Source organism: Bufo gargarizans, chromosome 2 (genome assembly GCF_014858855.1).
Source record: "Bufo gargarizans isolate SCDJY-AF-19 chromosome 2, ASM1485885v1, whole genome shotgun sequence".
Taxonomy (NCBI): Eukaryota; Metazoa; Chordata; class Amphibia; order Anura; family Bufonidae; genus Bufo; species Bufo gargarizans.
Genome location: NC_058081.1, coordinates 176490560 through 176514311, shown reverse-complemented (window position 1 = coordinate 176514311; position 23752 = coordinate 176490560). Strand labels below are relative to the sequence as shown.

The window sequence follows — 23752 nt, the reverse complement described above, 5'->3', positions numbered from 1 at the left end:
GCACATTAAGTGCTTCACTAGCGTAGATGGTGACACATGTGGAGCTTCACGGGTTCATAGCAGTCTTGCCATGTTACCCGTTAGCAATGACAGCTGTTACTAGACAATGGCCCAAATATTTTGGGCTGTTCTTTGAAAAAATAAACTACAAACCTAATGAATATAATAATGAATGAAAAGCAATTTTAATTACTGGAGCTGTATTTATTTTAAAAAAACTATTAGTTGTGACTATACCGTAATATGCATTTTCTTATTTTGATTGATAATTGAATTATTTGACATATAAATGTACAGTATGCACTAAACATAATACATGCAATAAAGGGACACTGACAGGCCCAATAACCATATTTAGCTGTACATATCCATGCACAGGTCTTCTAATGTGCATTAAAAACATATGAGTATCCCCCCTGTCCACATTATGAATACAGTAAACTCATGTTTTATAACCTGAAGTAATCGCTTTTCTTTCTGCCCAAGGGGCGGGGTTTCAGCTTCTCTTGCGCCCAGCCAGCCACGCCCCAACCGCTGTTTTGAAGCGCCGCCCAGCTCATCAATATTCACTTCGCTGGGCGGCTTCTGCTGTCCCCAACCTTCCAAGATCCGGCGCATGCCCAATAGAAAGCTATGGGTGCCGGGTGCATGCGCAGAAGCTGAAAGCGAGTCCGATGCCCATAGCTTTCTATTGGGCATGCGCCGGATCTCGGAAGGTCGGGGACTGCAGAAGCCGCCAAGCGAAGTGAATATTGATGAGCTGGGCGGCGCTTCAAACGGCGGTTAGGCTGATGCTGGCTGGGCGCAAGAGAAGCTGAAACCCCGCCCCTTGGGCAGTAAGAACAGCGATTACTTCAGGTTATAAAACGTGAGTTTACTGTATTCATAATGTGGACAGGGGGGATACTTATATGTTTTTAATGCACATTAGAAGACCTGTGCATGCATATGTACAGCTAATTATGGTTATTGGGCCTGTCAGTGTCCCTTTAAATTTATCTTGCAGATGGTTGAGTTAAAGGTGATTTTCAGGAGGAACGTATGGATGACCTATTCATAGATCAGTGGGAGCTCGACACCCAGCACCTCCAGCTATTATCGGCAGCAGAACTAGAACACAAAGCTCTGTACCCAGTGTACTGCGACAGATGCCCCTATTGAAGTCAATGGGAGCTGTACTGCAGTACCCAAGAACAGCCTCTAAATAGGTCATCAATATGTTAGTCCTGGAAAGCCACTTTAAAGAGATAATAAAACATGGCTGATTTCTACCAAAAACAGCACCACACCTGTCCATAGTTTGTATGTGGCATCACAGCTCAGCTTCATTCACTTCAATGGCACTGATCTGCAAGACCATCTACAATCTGTGGGCAGATGTGGAAGAAAGCAGCCAACTTTTCCATTCATCTACAACTTCTTTGAACCTCAAACACTTTTATTAACTAGCTGATTCAATTAAAGATGCAGGTTTTTAAAGCAGGTAGTGTCTTGACTTACAGATTTCTCTTTGGGTTCCTACTGTCAATTCATACATTTCTCTTTGGGTTCCTACTGTTGGGTGTACTCCTAGGGTCAAATATACTTTAATAGAACTGGGAAGTCCTGTCCTAATGGAAGTCTGACCAGGACATTGCTTTCCTGCAGATTCCTGCTGTGAATATTGCTCTGTCTCAGGTAGGACTCCATGACCTTATTTTGGATAAACTGTAAAATGTTCCTAGCTCAGAATGAAGAAATCAGCCTTTGCCATCGCGTAGTTTGGGTTGAATAGTGTTTTTCATGGAGTAATTTGCACATTATGAAGTGACTTACCAACTTGCTGCTACTTAATAAATACTTTCCATGTTACAGCAGGGGCACTGGCAGCAGTAAGGAAGTGATGCATATTTGTCCTGTAATTAGAAGGCACGGCTCCTCTTGCTTGGCTGTATCGGTCATAATTAATGTACGCTGACACTTCACAGTACCTTCTGGGGAAGTTAAATGTGTGTTATAAGCTCTTTTGGTAGAATTTGTTATACCTTGCATGCTACCTTTATTATATACACTGCCTTGCCAACAAAAGGTCACCACCTGGATTTAAATAAGGAAAGAGGTAAGCGCTTCTCAGTTGGTCAGCTCTAGGTTTAGCAAAATTATGTGCCCAAAGAAGGAGGTCAGCTGGCTACCTGAATATTCTGAATGACCATGTTATTCCATCAATGGATTTTTTTTCCCGGGTGGCACGGGCATATTCCAAGATGACAATGCCAGGATTCATCGGGCTCCAATTGTGAAAAAGTGGTTTAGGAAGAAAGAGACATAATTTTCACACATGGAGTGGGCACCACAGAGTCCAGACCTTAACCCCATTGAGAATCTTGTGCTGGTGAAGACTTTGTGCAGTGGTCCAAATCTTCCAATACAAGATCTTGGGGAAAAATGAATGTAACACTGGACAGAAATAAATGTTGTGACATTGCAGAAGCTTGTGGAAACGCGTGCCATAAAAAAGCTAAAGGCGGTCCAATGAAATATTAGAGTGTGTGACCTTTTTTTTGGCCAGGCAGTGTAGATATGTTTGGAGTGTCAGCAAATATATTGCCCTAAGGGTGCTGACACACATTCAGGTTTTTTTTATGCAGTTTTTGAAGCCAAAAACAGGAGTGGATTGAAAAAAGAGAAGTTGTATCTGCCCTTAATACCTTCTCTCCTGTTATGATCCACGCTTCAAAAACTGCATCAAAAAGCCGGACTGTGTGGCAGCACCCTAAGTGCTCAGCAATTTCCGATTGTGGAAAGGTAGACCACTTTGACCTTTACTTGGATTACTGCATATTTTTAAGGCTCTAATAAATGCCTCTTTAAATTGAACCTTTCACTATGAACACGCAGTCCCATCTGTGGGCAGCATGTTATAGAGAAGAGTGGACTGATGTAGTTTTGGGGGTTTTATATAGTTTTATTAAACATTTAAAATAATTGGTGCATGCCATGTAATCCAAGTATTTGGTGCAATTTATACAACATTTCTGAGAATTTTGCTGAGTAAATCTCCCCCTATTGCTTTTAAGAATGTTAAAAATCAATATACTAATTTCTCATTACAAATGCTTTAATTATCCTCCAGTGCAGTTCTCTAATATGCAGGTCTGATGAGAATTCCAGATTTTGTTCTGCTTCCCTGTAGATTTGTCAGCAGGTTACAGGCTGCTGTTTACTGGACTGTCATATTACAGCCTGTGTCTGCTGCTGGGTCTTGTGGGAAACAGTGGCAAATAGTATTTCCCGTAATACTGGAATCTTTCCACTGCCGAAGGCACAGTTCCTTCTGTTTACACAATTCTCCATCATGATCATGAAATTAGTAAAAAATCTAGCTATACTTTAACTGGGCATCTGTCATCAGATTTGTACCTATGAAACTGGATGTTGTTTTTATCATGACTCAATAAAGACTTCAGTGCTGTATACATATTTGGGAATTAAACTAACTCTACCTTTTATGGTCATAATTCCTGTATGTAGAATATAATACTTTATGTTAAAATGTGAACATAAGGTTCAAAAGTCAACTTTTAATAAATTTTCTTAAATATTTTTTCTTTCATTGCATCATTTTCTCATTCAGTCTGTTTAATAACACATTTAATTCCTGCTTTGTACACAGAGAGTGACGATAACTGGATCTAAGGACTGATCATGGATGAGGTCCAGCTACTTATATTTGCCTTAGATGCATCATGACTTTCTTAGGGTACTTTCACACTATCGTTTTTCTTTTCCGGCATTGAGTTCCGTTCTAGGGGCTCTATACCGGAAAAGAACTGATCAGTTTTATCCCCATGCATTCTGAATGGAGAGCAATCCGTTCAGGATGCATCAGGATGTCTTCAGTTCAGTCTTTTTGACTGTTCAGGACGGAGATAATACCGCAGCATGCTACGGTTTTATCTCTGGCCCAAAAAACTGAACACTTTTGGAATGCCGGATCCGGCATTTTTTTCCATAGGAATGTATTAGTGCATTCAAAATACCGGAATGCCAGATTCGTCCATGCGCAGACTGAAAAAGTGAAAAAAAAAATGTCGGATCCATTTTTCTGGATCTGGCATTTTAATGCATTTGTAAGACGGATCGGGATCCTGATCAGTCTTACAAATACCATCAGTTGGCATACGTTTTTGCCTGCCGGATTCCTCTAACGCAAGTGTGAAAGTACCCTTAGCGAAATACAGTTTAGACAAAGATGTGCGATTATTCTCAGAAGCTGGATGAGGTTAAAGTGTTTAGTTTCAGAGACAAAGCCTACATTTACTAGAGTCTAAGTATACTCTGGTAATAGGGCACATCCTGCCTATCTCCTTACTTACTGTATATAGTTTATGAGCCTGTTTTATGTGCAGTAAATTTTCCTTTTGGTTTGGCCCTCACTTATTGTTACTGGTGTAGTAATCTATTCCTTCGTAATAAAAACTAGATAATAAGTGACTGATTAGTAGAAAAAAAATGATGATCTCAATCCTGCTTCAGTAGTATACGTACTGGTGTCCGCACAAATAAGCTATATAAGCCCTAGATACTTGGAATTCTGCAGAATGAACTTGGAATAATTCTAAATGATTTCTAATTGGCAATGACATGAGATATCTTGAGATCCAGCAATCCTTGCTTTTTAGATGGCTTGTGGAAAGGAAGGGTATTTTTAAAGAGTTACACCAGTAAAAAGACTTGACATTGGCATTGAACGTTTCTTGTGCACCTTACAGTGCCATCCATGCAGAATACTGGGCTGTGGATCTTGGAGCGTGGAGTAGACATGAATGCCAGAGTAACTTTGTTGCCAAAGGATTCACATAAACCTGGAGATAGCTCCTGCATAGCTTGGCTTGCTAATCGGACTGTCTGTTTTTCCCATTAGAAGATGGTTGACTTGAAACAGGTGGTTCATGTGCAATATTATGGTTTAGGAGTGGGTAAGTGTTAATGAAAATGTACATCTTAGGGAGAAAGAACAATAGGACGCTTCATCTGTTATTGCTCCTCAGCTGTCCATGCTCCATAGAATAGTAAAGATAAGTCCAGTTCTGCACAGTATACTTTTCATTGGCTCACAGATGAACCTTGTTGGCTGCCAAGATAAAAATAGACCTTAGAAAAATGCTCTGGTTTTCCCCATTCAACCAGTGAACCATTGTTAGTACAGTGAAGAAATGGTCATGAGCCAGTAATCCTCAATATTGGGAGTTTTTTTTATTATAGTTATTGTAATGGAGCAGAAAGAAAAATTTCACTCAATCTACAAATCAGAAGATTCTTGCCAAATATTATAGCCTGAAGAATATGCCAAAATGGTTTAATCTCTTTTCCTAATATGGATGCCAATGTTACCACTGACGTAATGTACATACTTCTCCCTCGCTGTAGATGAAAGCATAAAGTCTTTTCCACAAGAGCCTTTTTAATATTATTATGCTACTATTGATTAAATCATGAAAACAGATCTTTGGATGAAAAGAGGTGTGCAGGTGCTTGTCCTCCCCAGGCAGCATCTCCACATCTGAAACAGATTCCATATACAGATGTGTCTTCCCTTACCTTAGCTCTAATTGGGTTAAGGACTGCAGTTTCTGATTAAACAAATTCCATACAATAGCAACATACTAGCAAATTTCTTAACAGTCTGCAATTTACAACTGCTGGCTGGCTACTCGTAGATAAAAATTTCATGAAAGAATATTGCAAAATTGTGTATTATGTAAAACGCTGGTCATCATGTGACACACATATCAGGACAAGAAAAAAATGTAGGAAAGAACATATCTGTATGGACTATTTGGACTTCTGATGTTTGCTCCAACCACTGGGTTGTTCATATGATTTCCACAATTTTCTGTTGTCTACACTGTGACTGAATTTTTGTACAGATTATAAAGTTTTGGTATAAACTGATTAATCATTGCAGAGAAAAGGATCTGTACAGTTTGCATTTATTTTACACGTTAACCTACGAAATGTTACCAAGGAAAGTTTGCTAAACAAGTTTCCTTTTTTGCTATGCAACTAATCTAGCTTGGTCCTGATCTAGCTTGGTATGTAAGGTGTACAATAGGCTGTTTGCAGACATATTCCTTGTTGCTGTCAGGGGCGTTGCTAGGGTCTCAAAAGATCCGGGGCCCAAGCCCCAATGCATATGGCTCAACTCTATAGGTCGACCAAATGACCAAATGCCCCCCCCCCCCCAAACACTAGCACTGAAGACATTTTAATGTACTTTCTATACAGCAGCACGTACCTCTCACATCCAGGGCCTCCAGGAGACGTCTACTCTGATGTAAATCTTCTCTGTCATCATCTTCTCTATTCAGTCCAGACAATTTCTCTCAGCCGCCCGTGACACATGGACATCTTAGCTTCCTCACTTTTCTGTACCCCCAAATACTATTCTGAAGAAAAATGAGTGTCAAACAGATAATCTCACCCCATAGTAATAGTGCTCCTCATAGTCCCACCAATAGTAATTCCCTTCTAGAATGCCCTTATTAGTAATACTGCTTATATTATATTGCCCCCTACTGTTATAATGCTCACCCTGAAGAGCCCCCAGTATTGTTATAATGCCCCCTGCAGTGCCCCCTGTCGTTATATTCCTCTGTGCCCTCAGAAATTATAATCCCTCAGCCCCTCCACCATACAGTCCCATGTAAATAACATTATTTCCCTCCTTCCGCCATAGAGTCCCATGTAAATACTATCACACCATCTCTCCAGGCCCCTCCAATATACAGTCCCATGTAAATAACTTCACACCATCTCTCCTGCCCCTCCAATATTCAGTCCCATGTAAGTAATTTCACTCCCTCCCCCAGACACCTTCAACATACAGTCCCATATAAATAAAAACATCCCCTCCCCAGCCACCTCCAACATGCAGTCCCATGTAAGTAACATTACCCTTCAACATTCAGTCCCATGTAAATAATATCACTCCCACAGCCGCCTTCAATATATAGTCCCATGTAAATAACATCCCCCTGCCCCAGCCACCTCCAACATGCATTCACATGTAAATAACATCACCCCCTCAACTTTCAGTCCCATGTAAATAACATCACTCCACCCCACTGTGCCATGTAAATAATTTCTCTCCCTTCAGCCCTAACATACAGTCACAATTAAATAACTACAACTCCCAACATTGCTCTGCTTCTCACGCTGAGTATTCTACCCCTTCACTTACCTCTCCTCATGTACAGACCTCACCACAGCTTCTTCCCAGGACTTCTCTTCACTGCTGAGCCTTCCTCTCTTGCATGGTGACATCATCGCAGGTCCTTCTCAGCTATTGCATTTAGAACTGATCACATGGACTGTGATGTCATCACAGGTCCTTCAGCTCTTGCAGGGCATTAGATTCAATTGTATTGCCATCCTGAGGATGGCAATACAGTTGTAGCTATCTGGCAGGCAGGACATTCGGGGGCCTGGGACAAAACATCAGGGGCCCAGGCCCCGAATGTTTTAACCTAGCAACATCCCTGGTTGCTGTCATGGGTAAAAGAGTTGCAAAAAGGGATCATTATTGGCTTAAGGGTGGCAGTATTTCTGAGTCTGCGTAGTTTCTGAATCTTTTGTGTGCTGCTGTGGTGAAAGTGTATCATGTGAATAAACGAGGTGGACACTGCAGAGCACCATATGCCATTAATGTGAGAGGTGAACGTTGGTTATGAAGGTGCACAATAGCAAACTGAAATGCTACAGTGGAGCAGCTCACCACTAAAATAAACCAGGAGGCTTCCAGACGTCTGTCTTAAGTGAACCCCATTGCGTATGGGGCTATGAAGCAGACAGATGGTCACTACACCTCTGCTAACAAAGTTACTTCAACAGAAAAGGTATCAGAATTGGACCACTGCTGATTGGCAAAGGGTTGCCTTCTCTGATGAGTCACTTTTCCTGCTTCATTGAATAGATGGACATTGGCATGTAGGTTGAGAAACATTGGAGAGCAAACACTCTGCAACCATTGCTGGAAGAACATAAGCTGGTGTCAGCATTATGGTGAGGGGAATGTTTTCATTGCATTCTCTGGGCCCACTGATCCATGTGGAAGGCACTGTCAACAATTTGGGTATGAATCCATCCTTGCAGATCACCCATACATGCTGATTGTTTTCCCTGGGGTGGATGAAATCTTCTAGCAAGACAATGCAACATATCACATGGGTAGAAATGTTCAACATTGGTTGGAAGAGCATGGCCAAGACTTCCAAATACTACTCTGGCCCCCTAATTCCCCAGATTTAAACCCAATTGAGGATCTGTGGGACCACCTTGATCGTCGTGTTCACTCTATAGATCCTCCAGATACCTGTGAGATTATCTTTTAGCTGGTGGTTATAATAATGTGACTCGACTGTGTATACACACACACACACACATATATCCATGCGGTGAAGCCGCATTAGTGTATCCTCCAGCCATTTGAGCCCACCTGATTCCTTGTCGGTCCTGCCCACACTTATACTTTCACAGGTGATGAGTATAACTTTGTTGATTGTCACTTGTAAATTATATCATGTTTTCTGATAAATCACAAATACTGGATGTGTTTTATATGAATTTCTGGATTGACCATATGGTCTTCTAGACACACTGTATTTTTTTCATTTATATATGAAATATTTTTGCTGTATATGTATACAAGTTGTTAATTACCACTTATGTATGTTAATTTGATTCGATCACATAAATACCCACAATTTTGTATGATGCATTGCTTGATAATAGTCCCAGTAAGAGGGCTGAAACGTCGCAAGGGTGAATAAAGATCCACTATTTTTCACCTACGGATGTGCTGCGGTGCCTTTCTTGTTCTATATCGTACACCTTGGTAAGGTGTTTTCGCCGATGGCACCAATCGGTCGGATACCAGGTGTGCTGCCCTGATTCTACACAATCTATATATATATATATATATATATATATATAAATACATAAATACATACATACAGTACCGGTCAAAGGTTTAGTCATATCTTTTAATTTCATGTTTATTTTCTACATTGTAGATTCATATTGAAGACATGAAAATGTTGAAGGAACACATATGGAATTGAAGAGATATTCCCATCTGGGACATTGATGGCATATTGCGAAGATATGCCATCAGTCTCAGATGGGTGTTGTTCCCGCTCCTATCTCTATAACGGGGCCCCAAAGTGAAGGCGAGCACACCACGCATGTGTGGCTTGCTTTCCTTTCACTGCTATGTGACTTTGACAATCAGCTTCATAAGATAGTCTCCTGGAATAGTTGTGCAAAAGTCTTGAAGGAGTTTCCAGAGGCGCTGAGAAATTGTTGGCTGCTTTTCTTTCATAATGCAATTCAATTCACCCAAGCCATCTCAATTGTGCGATTATGGGGGCAATGCCATTTGACGCAGCACTCCATCACTTTACTTATTGGTCAAATAGCCCTTATATAGCCTGGAAGTGAGTTATTGTCCTATTGAAAACAAAGCTCAAACCAGGTGGGATGGCATGTTGCCTCAGAGTGCTGTGGTAGCCATGCTAGGTAAATGTGCCTTGAATTTTGAATAAATCACCAACAGTGTCACATGCAGACCACTATCACACCTTCTCCTCCATGCTTCATGGTTGGAACTAAGCATTTGTTCCCCTTTTCTGCATCTCACAATGACATGGCGGTTGGAACACCAAATCTCTAATTTTGACTCATCAGACCAAAGTACAGATTTCGACTGGTCTAGTGTCCATTTCTTGTATTTCTTGGCCCAAGTAATTCACTACTTCTTGTTGTTCCTCAGTAGTAGCTTCTTTGTAGAAATTTGACAATAAAGGCCTGATTCTCGTGGTCTCCTGTGAACAGTTGATGTTGAAATGTATCTTATGAAGGCAAGAAATTACATAAATTAACTCTTGACAAGACATACTTATTAACTGAACACCATTCCAGATGACTACCTCATGAAGCTGACTGAGTGAATACTAAGAGCATACAAAGCTGTCATCAAAACAAAGGGGCGACTTTGAAGAATCTAAAATATATTCTAAAACATATTCTGGTTTAACACTTTTTTGTTTACAACCTAATTCCATGTGTCTTCCTTCATTCTTTTCATGTCTTCAATATGAATCTGCAAAGTCTGTCTAGAAAGCCACACTGGGGTCTCCATTTCCATTTTACTCTATTAGACTACCTGTGGATTATATTTTTTCCAATGAGCCTTTCCTGTTTCCGCATCCCCACGCCATGAGAATTTATTTGTGCACATAACAGAAGTTGTGTACATTCAATTATGAACACACACGCTTCCAGTGGTACAATTTGCTGGCCAGTATTAACACCAGATGATAAAATATTATGTTCTCTTATTAGATTTTTGATTCCTAAAGTGTTCAGCATTTCTAGTTATTCAACAGTGGTAATTAAACTGCAAGAAAGCTTCACTGCTCTCATTCTGTAGTCTATAAAGAGCTTTTTATTACACAAGCTTATTGCTGAGTGCCCCAGTGTGTAGATAAAAGACTAAAGTAGCACTCATCACAATGCCTAGCCCAGATGATTAAACCAGCGACATTTCATCTCACAGCTCGGAGCTACATAGCTTTTACAGTGTTTTCATATGTAAACTTCATTATTCAAATTAAAATGAGCATGGTGCACAAGGGCAATTAATGAAAACTTGTCTATGAGGAAGAATCCCAATGTTCACGTCCTTTACTGGATAGTAATAACTCTGTGTTCTTTCATGTCTTATTCTTAACCAGAGTATGTGCTTAAAAAGCCCCTTTTTATGTGCAGAGTAACAGAATTAATACAAGAAAAGCCATATAAAAGTTTTTGTGGCTGTAAAAGATCTTTTATCTGGTTGACATTGGCTATACAGATTTGGCTGAAAGTATTGGTATTTCTTCTAATAATGCACCATCATTTATCATCTGCCTATTACTCTTTCAGATGAGTGATATGAAACGTCCATATTCCGGGCAATGAACACGGATACATTTTTCCCCTTTTTTTTGACCCATTTACTCTAATGTGTGAGCGTTAAGTCAATTCTAAACATGGACGTGAACAATGCCTATGTGATTGATCCCTAATAAAAGGTTTAGTTATCCTACATTCTAAGTTACATTGACTAGGGTTTTTTGTGTCTTATTCACATCTGCGTTGGAGGCTTTATTCAGGCTCTCTGTCACAGAGTCCGTCAGAAACAGCAAGGAGAAAAGTCCCGTATGTGGGACTTCTTTCTCAGCTAAAAAAAGCAGCCTCCTGGGCAGACCCCATTATAGTCAGGGAGGTCTGTTTGACTCTTATTGGGTGAGAGGCACTTCCATTATTTTCTTTGTTCTGCTCCTATAACAGATACACCGATATGAACACAACCTTAAAAGGGTTTTAAAAAAAGGGTCTTAAAAAGATTTTTATACTAGGAAAAGCAAAGAAAAGGCCACAGCGCTCACAGGAGCGTGGTGCCTTCTTGATCAGCTGATCAGTGGGAGTCCCAGGTGTCAGACCCCCACCGATCAGATAGTGATGACCTATCCAGAGGATAGGTCATCTGTATAAAAATCTCAGAAAACCCCTTTAACTTTTGCAGTCTCACCAGCCAGAAGTACATGGTGATATCTGAACATTAACACCAAATCTATGCTAAAATGTACCTTTTTGTCTTATTTGCCTCTTAAACTCTGTGCAGCAGTAAAATAAAGCACAAAAAGAGTCAATTACCTGTATGTTGCTAAGGACTCATGCACAATACTGTGATCAGCATGAGAAACAAGGTCCGTGTGTCTGCCATATCTCTTATATTTAGCAAGTTTAAATGAATTATGTGTACTACAGTAGTCTTGAAAAGAGAAGAAAAAGCAAAAACTAAACTAAAGGTGTTATAAGGTACTGGCCAAACATGGTCTTACAAAACCATCTCCAATATATATACGTTCCACTGGTGTCAGCTGGTGTTGCTGGGTAGCCATCTGAACCTAGTTTAATTGACTAGTTTGATATGACTAGTTGTTGTGTACACTTTACATAACATTTAAACCACCTGCCTATTATTGTGTAGGTCTCACTCTTGTCCAAATCAGCTCTGAGGTTTGGTCTTCAAAGTCAAGTCACCGCTTTCTTTACCAAATGAAACTCCACTTACTCTCCCTCACCTAGGCCATAAGAGTACCTCAACATGCCATTCTGCTTTAAAGTGGTCCAATGAACAAAATGTCATTGGTCAGAGCCAGTTTGCCTGATGAATCCATACCCCTTGTTAGCTTCAAAACTTTTTATCTTTCCCTTCAGTCAGCCATTTATTAAGGCTGCATTGCACCTGCCAATTTTTCAGCAGATGATCGCTAATGAGCGTTTGTATGAACGCTTGTTAGTGATCATCTTGCAATGTAATACTGCTGCCGATTGCCTGATGAACGGGCCATTGCCTGTTTATCAGGCAATTGTGATTTTTAAGCATGCTTAAAAATCATTGTTTGCCAATGGCAGATTGTGCTGTCTAATTACGATCAGCCACCGGCAAACCACTAGACAGCATGGGGACGAGTGATGGCATAGCTTCCCTCTGGACAATCGCTTGCTTAATTGGCCTGTGTAATACAGGCTTTAGTGATCAGCCCGCCAAGCATGCTTAAAAATCACAATTGCCCGATAAACGAGTGTTTGCTCATTTATCAGACAATCAACGGCAGTATTACACTGCAAGATGATCGCTAACGAGCGATCATCTGGCGAAAAAATCGGCAGGTGTAATACAGGTTTAAGTCTTCTTGCTGGGTAGTCCGTTCTACCAAGCAGCACCTGTTGAGAAAAGTTAATACTATTGTGGAAACTCTAATGAGAGGTTCATTGGCAATGATGTTTTTTCTAATAGGAGTGGTATGATTTCTGCTGACTTTTTGGGGTCCAGCGTTCCCTGACAAAATATCGGTCACAGCACCTGAGAGTTTTGGCTTTATTTTATCTGAAGCAATTTGCATGGCTTCCACTGCTTATCTTGGCAATCTCTTTAGCAAATTCTCCTAACAAGTCCATAATACAGTATATTTAATGATTTCCTGGAGCACGATCATAGGGACAAAAGGTATGCTTGTGAGTGGTTTAGGGGTTGCAACATGGAGATTCATCCTATCAACTGCGCCAGTTGTAAAAGGGGTTCCCCTTTAATTGATGATTAATTATGCAATTGCAGTAAAATGACATCAATTACAGAACCCTTGATGACACTGTGTGCTTGGTGATGAATAGACTTGAAGGCAGGCACAATTATATTCAGAATAGTTAAAAAAATATAGTGGCTATGTAGCAAAGGACGGGTGCTCTTGCTCAGTAGTGATTTCACCCAATTGCAAAACAATGTAATCTACGTTTTCCAAATAGCAGGCACTCACCATCCGGTTATATAGAGTAATCAATAAAGAGCGGTTAATGTAAACATTATATCAGTTATTAATTTAAAAAAATAGTTAAAAATGGCCCTAAAGTAAAATCTCTACAGATAAAATAACATGCAATTAACAGTCATCTTTGTTCAAGATTAAATAATCATTGGCTATTGCTTATAAATCAATATCCCAGAATTGATCTATAAAAATCTATGGTGGCAAAATTTGCTAGTGGCTCCAATAATCTAAGTATTTTTAGCATGTTATGGTGGTGATTGATGTTAATCCTTTAAACCAATGGCATGTATCCCGTTATGCTTAGTAATATCATGTATGTTGTTTTTTGTGGTTGGTAAAAATTTGTATCAGTGGTTAATAGTAACCTCCAGTAGTTATCAACAAAGGTTGTCAATAGCAACAATAACATCAATGGTTTGTAGCAGCAGTTGTTAATAGCAGCAGTTGTTAATAGCAGCGGTTATCAATAGCAGCGGTTGTTAGCTGTAATAGTCAATAGCAGCAATAGTCCATAGTAACAATAGTCAATAATAGCGATTACCACCAGTTGCAGAATTCAGTTATTCGTACCACCAACAATTGAAAACAGCAGTAATGGTGGCTATAGTGATCGTGGTATTTAATAATAGTGATAGCTTGTGGCAGCATCGGCAATGGCACAGTTCAACAGTGTGGTATTCAGTCTAGCTTAAGAGTGTTTAACTTTACTCTTGATACTTGCCAGGGATTTGTTTATGACAGCCGTGTTGTGTACATTAGTGAGGAACACTTATGTGTTTAATACTCACTGTTTGGTTGTTTTGTAGAGTAACACTGGTTAAGGTGGCGTCCCACTCGATATTCAGTGTACTCACCCCCCTTGATCACGGTGTCTATGTTGTCACTCCGGTTTAGTATCCGAATGTGCGCTTGTGTTTGTTCCTGCTACGGCTCGGCATCTCACGTGATGACCGTAGTTCTCGCTTGAAATCCCGTGGGATCCAAAGATTGCTGTAATATTGGTTGACAGCGGAAATTCGACTAACAAACGCTGTTAGTTATATCGCTGGCAGTAGTGTCCGAAAGCTTTCATCGCTATTTTGCGATATTTATCTGGGTGTTCCGAAATGTCTGCTAAACGCTTTTCGAGGTTCAGACCTCTTCCTCAGTAGCCATATCTGAAACCCCACAACATCAGTCCTTATATAGCTTTTATCTGTTACTTAGAAAACATGTAGCCAATTGTGGGTTATTCAAAAACCCCGAAAGGTGATATTACCCTTTTAGATAGTTTAAACATAAATACGATATAGAAAAACCTTGGTAGTTAATATAGCTTAGTATAGACTTTCGATATATAGAAAAAACGCATGTGCGATTTCCATGCGTTTTTCATGCTTTTTTTATATCTTGGTTTTATTTAACGTTTCCAAGTATTTATTCGTACTATACCCCTTTATGTACTATTTGGGTAATAGTGTTCAACAAAGTAATATCTACTGCTTCTTATATTGGTTATTTCAGAATTTTTATAGGTTCTCGTCAACTATTTGTGAAGCATCATTAAAAGATGTGTAGATGTATTGAAGTGTAGATTTTAGGTAGAGTGCCCTCCAATTGATGATTAATTATGCAATTGCAGTAAAATAGAGAAAACCATATTTTCTTCACATAAATTACAGAACCCCTAATGACACTGTGTGCTTGGTGATGAATAGACTTGAAGGCAGGCACAATTATATTCAGATATATAGAAAAAATATTCTTCAGTTTGTAACATTTTTTGATTGGACAGAGAGTTTTGAATAAGGGACTCTTATTTGTATACTCCTGTTTGATTAACTAATAGAGAGAACTTCAGGATCCTGATCTCTTCTCATGCTATATGCAGTCTTCTCCTATTAAGCAGCTGACTTCCCTGCCCTGCCACCTCTCTCATTCACCAGCTTCACCAGCTTCCCCATTGTGAGGAGAAGCAAGGAGCAGAACTTGACAAAAGTTACAACTCCCATCAGCTTGGTTTGGTTGTGCTGTGCTCCACTAACACCAACATAATGCAACACTCAGATACAAACAGAGGTAGTGCGGAAGAGTAAGACACAGGAGAGGTGCACAACAATAAAAAATAAAAAATCTAATTTAAAGTGGCAGTGGAGGTGGAGTTTTGCTGGCTCAGAATTGTTTTTCCAACACATCCGAGAGATGCTTAATGGAGCTGAGATCTGGAGAAAAGTTAAAACCTTGAACTCTTTGCCATAATCCTCAAGCCATTTCTGGAGCATTTCTGCAGTGCAACAGGACACATTATCCCGCGAGAGCCCACTTCCATTGGGGAAGACCTTTGCCATCAAAAAGTATCTGTAGTATGTTTGTAGAATTTATCTCAATCAACTTTCAGAAAAGAGAAATCCATCATTTTTCGACATAATCTTCTGAGACACTGCTGTGCAGGTTTGAACATGTTACATCGGTTCATTTGTGACTGCAGTGGAGAAACAATGGCTGCCCCACTTCTGATTTGCACAAAAGAAGAACAGCATGCATTGATTCATTTTTTGTGGTCAGAGGGTGTGTCTGGAGCCGATATATATTTATTGAAGATTTTGGGCACAGTATGGAGAAAGGGTTTTGTGTGTATGAATGGAATGAGAAGTTCAAGGAAGGGTGCACAAGTGTCTGTCATGAAGAAGGAGATGGATGCCCGTCCACATCCATGACTGATGACAACATTGAGCGTGCGTGTGAACTGATTTTGTTGGATAGACGAGTGATAGTGGATTATATGGCAAATCAGCCATGGCTCTGCCTATGCAATAGTCATCCAAATCACAAGTGGGGCAGCCATTGCTTTTTGCACTGCAGTCACAAATGAACTGACTTAACGCGTTCAAACGTGCACAGCAGTGACCAGGGAGATTATGGGGAAAAATGAGGAATTTGTCTATTCCGAAAGTTGATTAAAATAAATTCTATACCCTTGTATATCTCAACAGATGCCATTGTCACAAGATAATGTTATTTCGTTTTTTTCTCTTGATATTGCAATTACATTACATACAGGTGAAACTCGAAAAATTTGAATATCGTGCAAAATTCAATTTATTTCAGTACTGCAAAGATTCAATATTCTAGGCTCAAAGCGTCACACTCTAGTCATCTAATGAATCCATATCCCCTGAGCAAAGGGGACCTGAGATTGTGACTTTGGTGTTTCATAAGCTGTAAGCCATAATCATCCAAATTATAACAAATAAAGGCTTGAAATATCTCGCTTTCCATGTAATGAGTCTCTCATATGTTAGTTTCACCTTTTAAGTTGCATTACTGAAATAAATGAACTTTGCATGATATTCAAATTTTTCGAGTTTCACCTGTATGTGTTGTTAATGGTGAGTATTCAACAATGGTAATTTTAACTCTTTTTGAACATTTGTTCAGGATAAGTGACCATATGATTGATTTCTCCAAAATGAATGTACTACATATGTGTTTTTTTGTTTCAGGTTGGAATTTGTTGCCATTATCTGAAGATCAAGGCCACACTATCATCCCTCAGGAAGCTTTTTCACGCTTCAGCAATTCTTCATTTCCTAGGAACATGGTTGACAGTTTGATTGTATCTTTACGGTGAGTTATTCATCATTATTGGTATGGACCTGTGATCCCTGAAGTTCTGTTTATAAAGTAGAATGCATGACTTCCAGTGTATTTAACATGTCACATTTTCAAAAACCATGTAACGAGGCTTGTATGTGATTTCAGGTGCATTTCACTAGTTTGGTTTAATCACAGAATGTGAAATTATCAGTTCAGACTGCATTGTACCATAAGTTCCTGCATTTTATCAGCTTATTCATTTTGTTAAAGAGGACCTTTCATGGGTCCAGAATTTATAAACTAAGTATCAGGGTATGTAGGGCAAACAGCGGGGATCTAATAGCGCTTACTATTTTTTCTCGGCACCGCTCCGTTCGTCCGCTGTAGCCCCCATTAAATTCTTCTGCCCTGTATGCTAAAATTTGCATCGGAATAGGGAGGAGACTGTGTGGGAGAATTTAACGGGGGCCACAGCGAGTGAACTGAGCGGCGCCCAGAAAAAATAGTAAGCGCTATTAGATCCCCGCTTGTATGCACTACATACCCTGATACTTAGTTTATAAAGTGTGGACCCATGAAAGGTCCTTTTTAATGTTGAGGTCATATTTCAAATTTGCCATGTTCACCTTGAGCATCATTTTACAGTTTTATATATATATATATATATATATATATATATTTATATACTCAGTGGATATAAAAAGTCTACACACCCCTGTTAAAATGTCAGGTTTCTGTGCTTTAAAAAATCATTTCAGAACTTTTTCCACCTTTAATGAGACCTATAAACTGTACAACTCAATTGAAAAACAAACTGAAATCTTTTAGGTAGAGGGAAGAAAAAATATAAAAATAAAATAATATGTTTGCATAAGTGTGCACACCCTTAAACTAATACATTGTTGAAGCACCTTTTGATTTATTACTGTCTTTTTAGGTATGAGTCTATCAGTATGGCAGATTTTGACTTAACAAGATTTGCCCACTCTTCTTTGCAAAAACACTCTAAATCTGTCAGATTGCGAGGGCATCTCCTGTGCACAGCCCTCCTCAGATCACCCCACAGATTTTCAATCGGATTCAAGTCTGGTCTCTGGCTGGGCCATTCCAAAACTTTAATCTTCTTCTGGTCAAGTCATTCCTTTGTTGATTTGGATGTATGCTTTGGGCCGTTGTCATGCTGAAAGATGAAGTTCCTCTTCATGTTCAGCTTTCTAGCAGAAGCCTGGATGTTTTTCTTTGTAAGAAAAGGCTTTCGTCCTGCCACTCTACCCCATAGCCAGACATATGAAGAATAGGGGAGATTGTTGTCACATGTACCACACAGCCAGTACTTGCCAGATATTCCTGCAGCTCCTTTAATGTTGCTGTAGGCCTCTTGGTAGCCTCCCAGACCAGTTTTCTTCTCGTCTTTTCATCAATTTTTGAGGGACCTTCCAGTTCTTGGTAATGTCACTGTTGTGCCATATTTTCTCCCCTTGATGATGACTGTCTTCACTGTGTTCCATGGTATATCTAATGCCTTGGAAATTCTTTTGTACCCTTCTCCTTACTGATACCTTTTAACAATGAGATCCCTCTGATGCTTTGGAAGCTCTCTGTGGACCATGGCTTTTGCTGTGGGATGCGACTAAGAAAATTTCAGGAAAGACCAACTAGAGCAGCTGAACTTTATTTGGGGTTAATCAGAGGCACTTTAAATGATGGCAGGTGTATGATGACTCATATTTAACAGGATTTTGAATGTGATTGCTTAATTCTGAACACAGCTACATTCCCAGTTCTAAGCGGGTGTGCAAACTTATGCCACTACATTATTTTAGTTATTTTTGTTTTCTTCCCTCCACCTAAAAGATTTCAGTTTGTTTTTCAATTGAGTTGTACAGTTTATAGGTCACATTAAAGGTGGAAAAAGTTCTGAAATTATTTATCTTCCTCTCATTTTTTTTTACAGCACAGAAACCTGGTATTTTAACAGGGGTGTGTAGACTTTTTATATCCACTGTATATATAATATATATATATATATTATATAAATATAAAATATATAAATCTGAGTGTATGTATGTGTATATGTCCGCTAAAGGAATTTGGCACATCATGAAATTTGGCACACAGGTACATCAGGTGTAAAAGAGATGTGGCACTGTGGGGGGGGGGGGGGGGAGCAGTATTAAGGGGTGGGGTGCTGTCGAGGTCATTGTTAAGGGGGGCAGGGTACTGTAGATGTAACTTTTATAGTGGATACTGTCGATATCTTTTAATGTCACACACAAACATTAAATGAAATAGATGAAATATACCTGTGCGAAGCTGGGTCCTTCAGCTAATATATATATATATATATATATATATATGTAATGTGACAACTCAGGGTCAGTTAGCTCTCCAGGATCACCGTCTTCTCCGCTTAGACGGTTGGCACACCTCAAGAAGTCACTCCAACACTGCAGATTTGGGTGCAAAGTGGCCACTACCAGCTTTATTGTCACTTTTACAGCAGATCAAACATAAATCATAAACATAAATCCTCGGCCGTCTGGCCACTGACTACACAGTATTTCTCCCTCTCTACACAGGGTTAGAGGGTCCCGGCTCCCACAGGCCTTGGCGCAGCCTGCTCCTTCCCCAAACTGGGAGCCCTGATTGAGTAGCTCAGCCCACATTTACCTGAGCTCCTCAGCTGGCTGCTAATTATCTTAATTACCAGCCTAGCTGCTGCAGAGAGTGGGAAAAACCTATTTTCCCAGAAAAAACTATTTTCCTAGCTGGGACTAATGTCTATGATCAGCGATAATGCCAATCGCAGGCCTTTAACCACATTAGATGCCATGGTCAAATGTGACCAAAGCATATAAGAGTGCAAAACCCGGAAGCACTGCGTTTCTGGCCCTGGAATGGTTCACCCACTCGGTGATCAGGGGAACCGTTTATTGTTTGTGAAGAGCCGAAGCCTGTTGAGTCTCCAATGCCTTTCACAAGTATATTCCAATATAGGCCTGCAGCAATACATTGCAGTTTACTGAATCTTCTATTCGTCATAGGATTTATTTTCATTGATACATAGAACTGACAATCTAACAACTGCATGATGTTAGGCCCTTGGGGCCCTAAAAGAAAGTAAAAAAAAAAAAAAAGTTCATATACAGTATGTGCTATGGCTGTAATCACCCTAACCCACAGAATAAGGTTGTCATGTCATTTTAGAGCCAAGGGAATGCCCTAAAAATCAGCCCCTAATAGACATGGTGGAATTGCATTTTTTTTTCATTTGCACCCACAAAGATTTTTTTTCTTCTGTTTTTCAATACAAGATATGGTAAATCAGTTGGTGTCATTGAGAATACAACCAGACCCACCAAAAACAAGCCCTCATTTGTCTATTTGAATGAAAAAGTATAAAAAAGATATGGCCTTTGGAGTGAGGGGAGGAAAAATAAAAAATAAAAAAAATAAATTGGAACAGTCCTTAAGGGGTTAAAATTTCACTTTATTTTAGTGTATTACCATCATAACATCAGAGGGATAAAATGTAAAGTGTGGTGTATATTTTTCTCATCTATTGAGATATTAATAACTGAAAATAAAATGAAGTTTTAACATTTCGTTCCTGATGCTGGTTATTGCTTTCTTCTCATATTGCAAAAAAATTACAACTTGTCCTGAAACCCCCCCCCCCCCCCCCAAAAAAAAACAAAAAAAAAAACAAGCCCTCACACAGTAAAGTCGACTGCAAAATAAAGTTGTAGCCGTCAGAAAGCAGGGATGAAAAAAAAAATGATGACTAAAACTGGCTGCAGCAGCAAGGGGTTAATTTTTAGCATGCTATTTTGTCTGTGTTCTTCTCTGTATAATCTGAATTGTGCTATACTTTCCATCCAGTAAACATATCTATATTTTTAATGTCCTAAAAGCAGGGAAACCTCTCTCAGTTTAGGAACAGGTACATTGTGCTCTCCATGAGCCCATTATGGAAAGGAATATGTTTTTGTCAATTAATGAAGCCAATGTTTCCCTTTTGATTTATATGTGTGCACTGTAAGGAGACGTCATTATGAAAGAATGCGGCATCTGTAATCACCAGTCAATGTGCTGGTATGCAGCTGGAATGCCGGAGCGAACGCTAAGTTATCTTTACATTACCCGCTCTGTTTTTCTTTGCAGATTGGTCAGCCCCATACTATTGTTAGGATTTCAGCTGGTTTTCTCACAGCTGTCAATTGACCACAGAAAGGTAAGAAATCTCCACTGTTCAGTGGCCAATGTTATTTTCAGTCTCCCCAGTAGTAAAAGATTGAACAAAGCTTGCTTTTAACTCATATGTTTACGTTTTTAGAAAAATCATGCGTCCTTTATTGATTACACTTACATATGAGCAGCCAAGGCTACACGGGAGTCAATCAATCAAGTGACTACAGTTGTTTTGTTCCATTACTAATGGCTCCCCATTTAATTCAATTTTCTATGTGGTTGAAAATAATCTTTTCACATGAATTTCCCAGGAACATTACCTTTAAGCTCCTACTTTATTCAGTTATGGTTAGATTGAGTTTTTTAGAAGTTGCCCAACATGTAAGAAATTTGGATAAGTGACTAAAAATTGCTGATTGAAAATTTGCTCTGAGGTTATATAAGAAACTAGCAGCCATGCGTATTTCCTCTTTTTGCCCCTGTCATCTTGGGAACTGCAATGTGGGGCAACCCCCAGAACATGGGACACCTTGTCAAGGCAATTATCGGGAACAAACCATTCGTTCCTGATAATTGTATGATTGTGAGCAGAGGTGAGAGCAGCTTTCACATGCAGCAATTATCTCCTTTATGTGGGGATGAGTGATTGCTACTATGACACACAGTGCGATTTGCTGCCCAGAAACTTTTATGTTGGTGCCCACATCAACAATGTTTGCGCATTCATCGGGTACTTGGTAGCACATTTACAAGAGGACGTAGGACCCCAGAGCTGCAAGGTACCAGTGCTAACTACTGAGCCATGAACGTAAAAATTGCTGTAAGTAGGGTCCCAACCCAGTTTGTAATAATTAATATAACTACAGCATCAGACTTTTTGATCTTGATAGTAGAGACTTTTTATTTTTGACATGCGGCAATATTCATATATTATGTTTCGGCACACAGGCCTTCTTCTGACACTATGCCGCAGTGATAAAGGAAGAGAAGGAAAGACGAAGTAATAAGTAGAATGTGTAACCACATGTACAAAGGAAAAAAGCGTCCTTCGGTGTTAATTTGCAGATTTAAAGAAAAAAGACTTATCATTTGAAAAAAATATATTTTAATATGTTTTTGCTGCGGACAGTTTTAAGGTAGGGAGTGCAAGGTGGTGGACCTCCTCTGATCTAATATTGATGACCTATTCCCAGGATAGTCCAAAGCAATAAAGATATATTCCATGGCACTCACCCAGTTTTTTAAAAATAGCTTTATTCAGCTAAATGCACGATACAGTCATCTGACGCTTTCTAAAGGCCTGTCAGGTTAGAGCATCATTACACCTTTTAACCGCAAGCTTTAAATCTTTCGGATTTAACCCATTACTAACACAGTAACATGCAAGATATAAAAGGGATATAAAAAAATATTAGTCACTATGAAAAGTTTATAAATAATTCATCACCAACATGATCATCTCTTTAGACATTAAAAACATAATTCATAGAAAAGAAGACAAATCTCTTCCTATCAGTCAATCCACAGGGTCCTAGTGCACCCGTCGTAATAATCCATATCGCCTCACATTGTAGGAGGGATTTATATCGGTCCGATCCATTAAAAGGGGTTGTCCCACGAAAAATATTCTACATTTTCAAACCAGCACCTGGATCTGAATACTTTTGTAATTGGATGTAATAAAAATTTTGCATAGCCACTGAATAATGCAATAAAATGTATCTGTATAGCGCAACCTTCCGCTTTTTTCTAATTTCTTTGACCTACTCACTGAGTACACTGAGACACGCCCCCTGAGCTGTGATAGGGAGAGATGAGACACGCCCCCTGAGCTGCAGCAGAAAAGACACTCCCCTTGAGCTGTCAGCTTGATATAAATCTAGCAGAACAATGAATGGGGAGATCTCTGGATCCATGGGAGGTACAGGGCTGGTTCTAGCTTTAGTAGAAAGAGATTGTCATGTACTATATGATGTTTGATTTAAAATTTTTACATTAGTCATAGGATAACCCCTTTAACAGGTAAAAAGATTCTTTGTAAACCAGCAACTCATATGCATCGATCATCTCCATTATGTATATCCCTTACATGGTTTATAAGGCGATTGCTACCCTTACCTGTCTTCAATGAGTGCAAATGTTCATAAATACGTGTGTGCAACGGGCGGATTGTTTTTCCTATATAATAATACTCACAGGGACAAAAAATGACCTAAAAAACAAAATCTGATCGCCATGTAATAAGATCTCTAATCTTAAGTGTTATGGGACCTATGCAAATCTTTTTGCCTCATCTCATATAGTCACAATATTTGCATGCGCTGCACTTGTGGTTACCGCTAGGAACAAAACTCTTTTCCAGGATAGGTCACCATTATCTATCTAAGATCTGGAATACCCCTTTAAGGCATTTTCAGGCCTGGTCATTAAGGGGTTAACATAATGCATTCACACCCGCCAGTTTTCTGCAAATTATTGGCTGCGGCAGGTTTTATAAATGACCTGTGAATTGTTATCTGATGTTGTATCTGGTCAACATACCTTTTCCCGTTTTTGTTTGAAAACCA

General features: G+C 39.4%; 1 protein-coding gene across 1 annotated transcript in view; it reads left to right on the top strand.

Moving 5' to 3' along the window:
• THSD4 (thrombospondin type 1 domain containing 4) overlaps positions 1 to 23752 on the top strand; it is a 720353-nt gene that overhangs the window by 46105 nt on the left and 650496 nt on the right. Inside the window, exons 2-3 of the mRNA XM_044279718.1 lie at positions 16901 to 17024; positions 21159 to 21228. Coding sequence (XP_044135653.1) covers positions 16996 to 17024; positions 21159 to 21228 — 99 coding nt within the window. The 5' untranslated portion in view covers positions 16901 to 16995. The remainder of the gene's footprint in view (positions 1 to 16900; positions 17025 to 21158; positions 21229 to 23752) is intronic.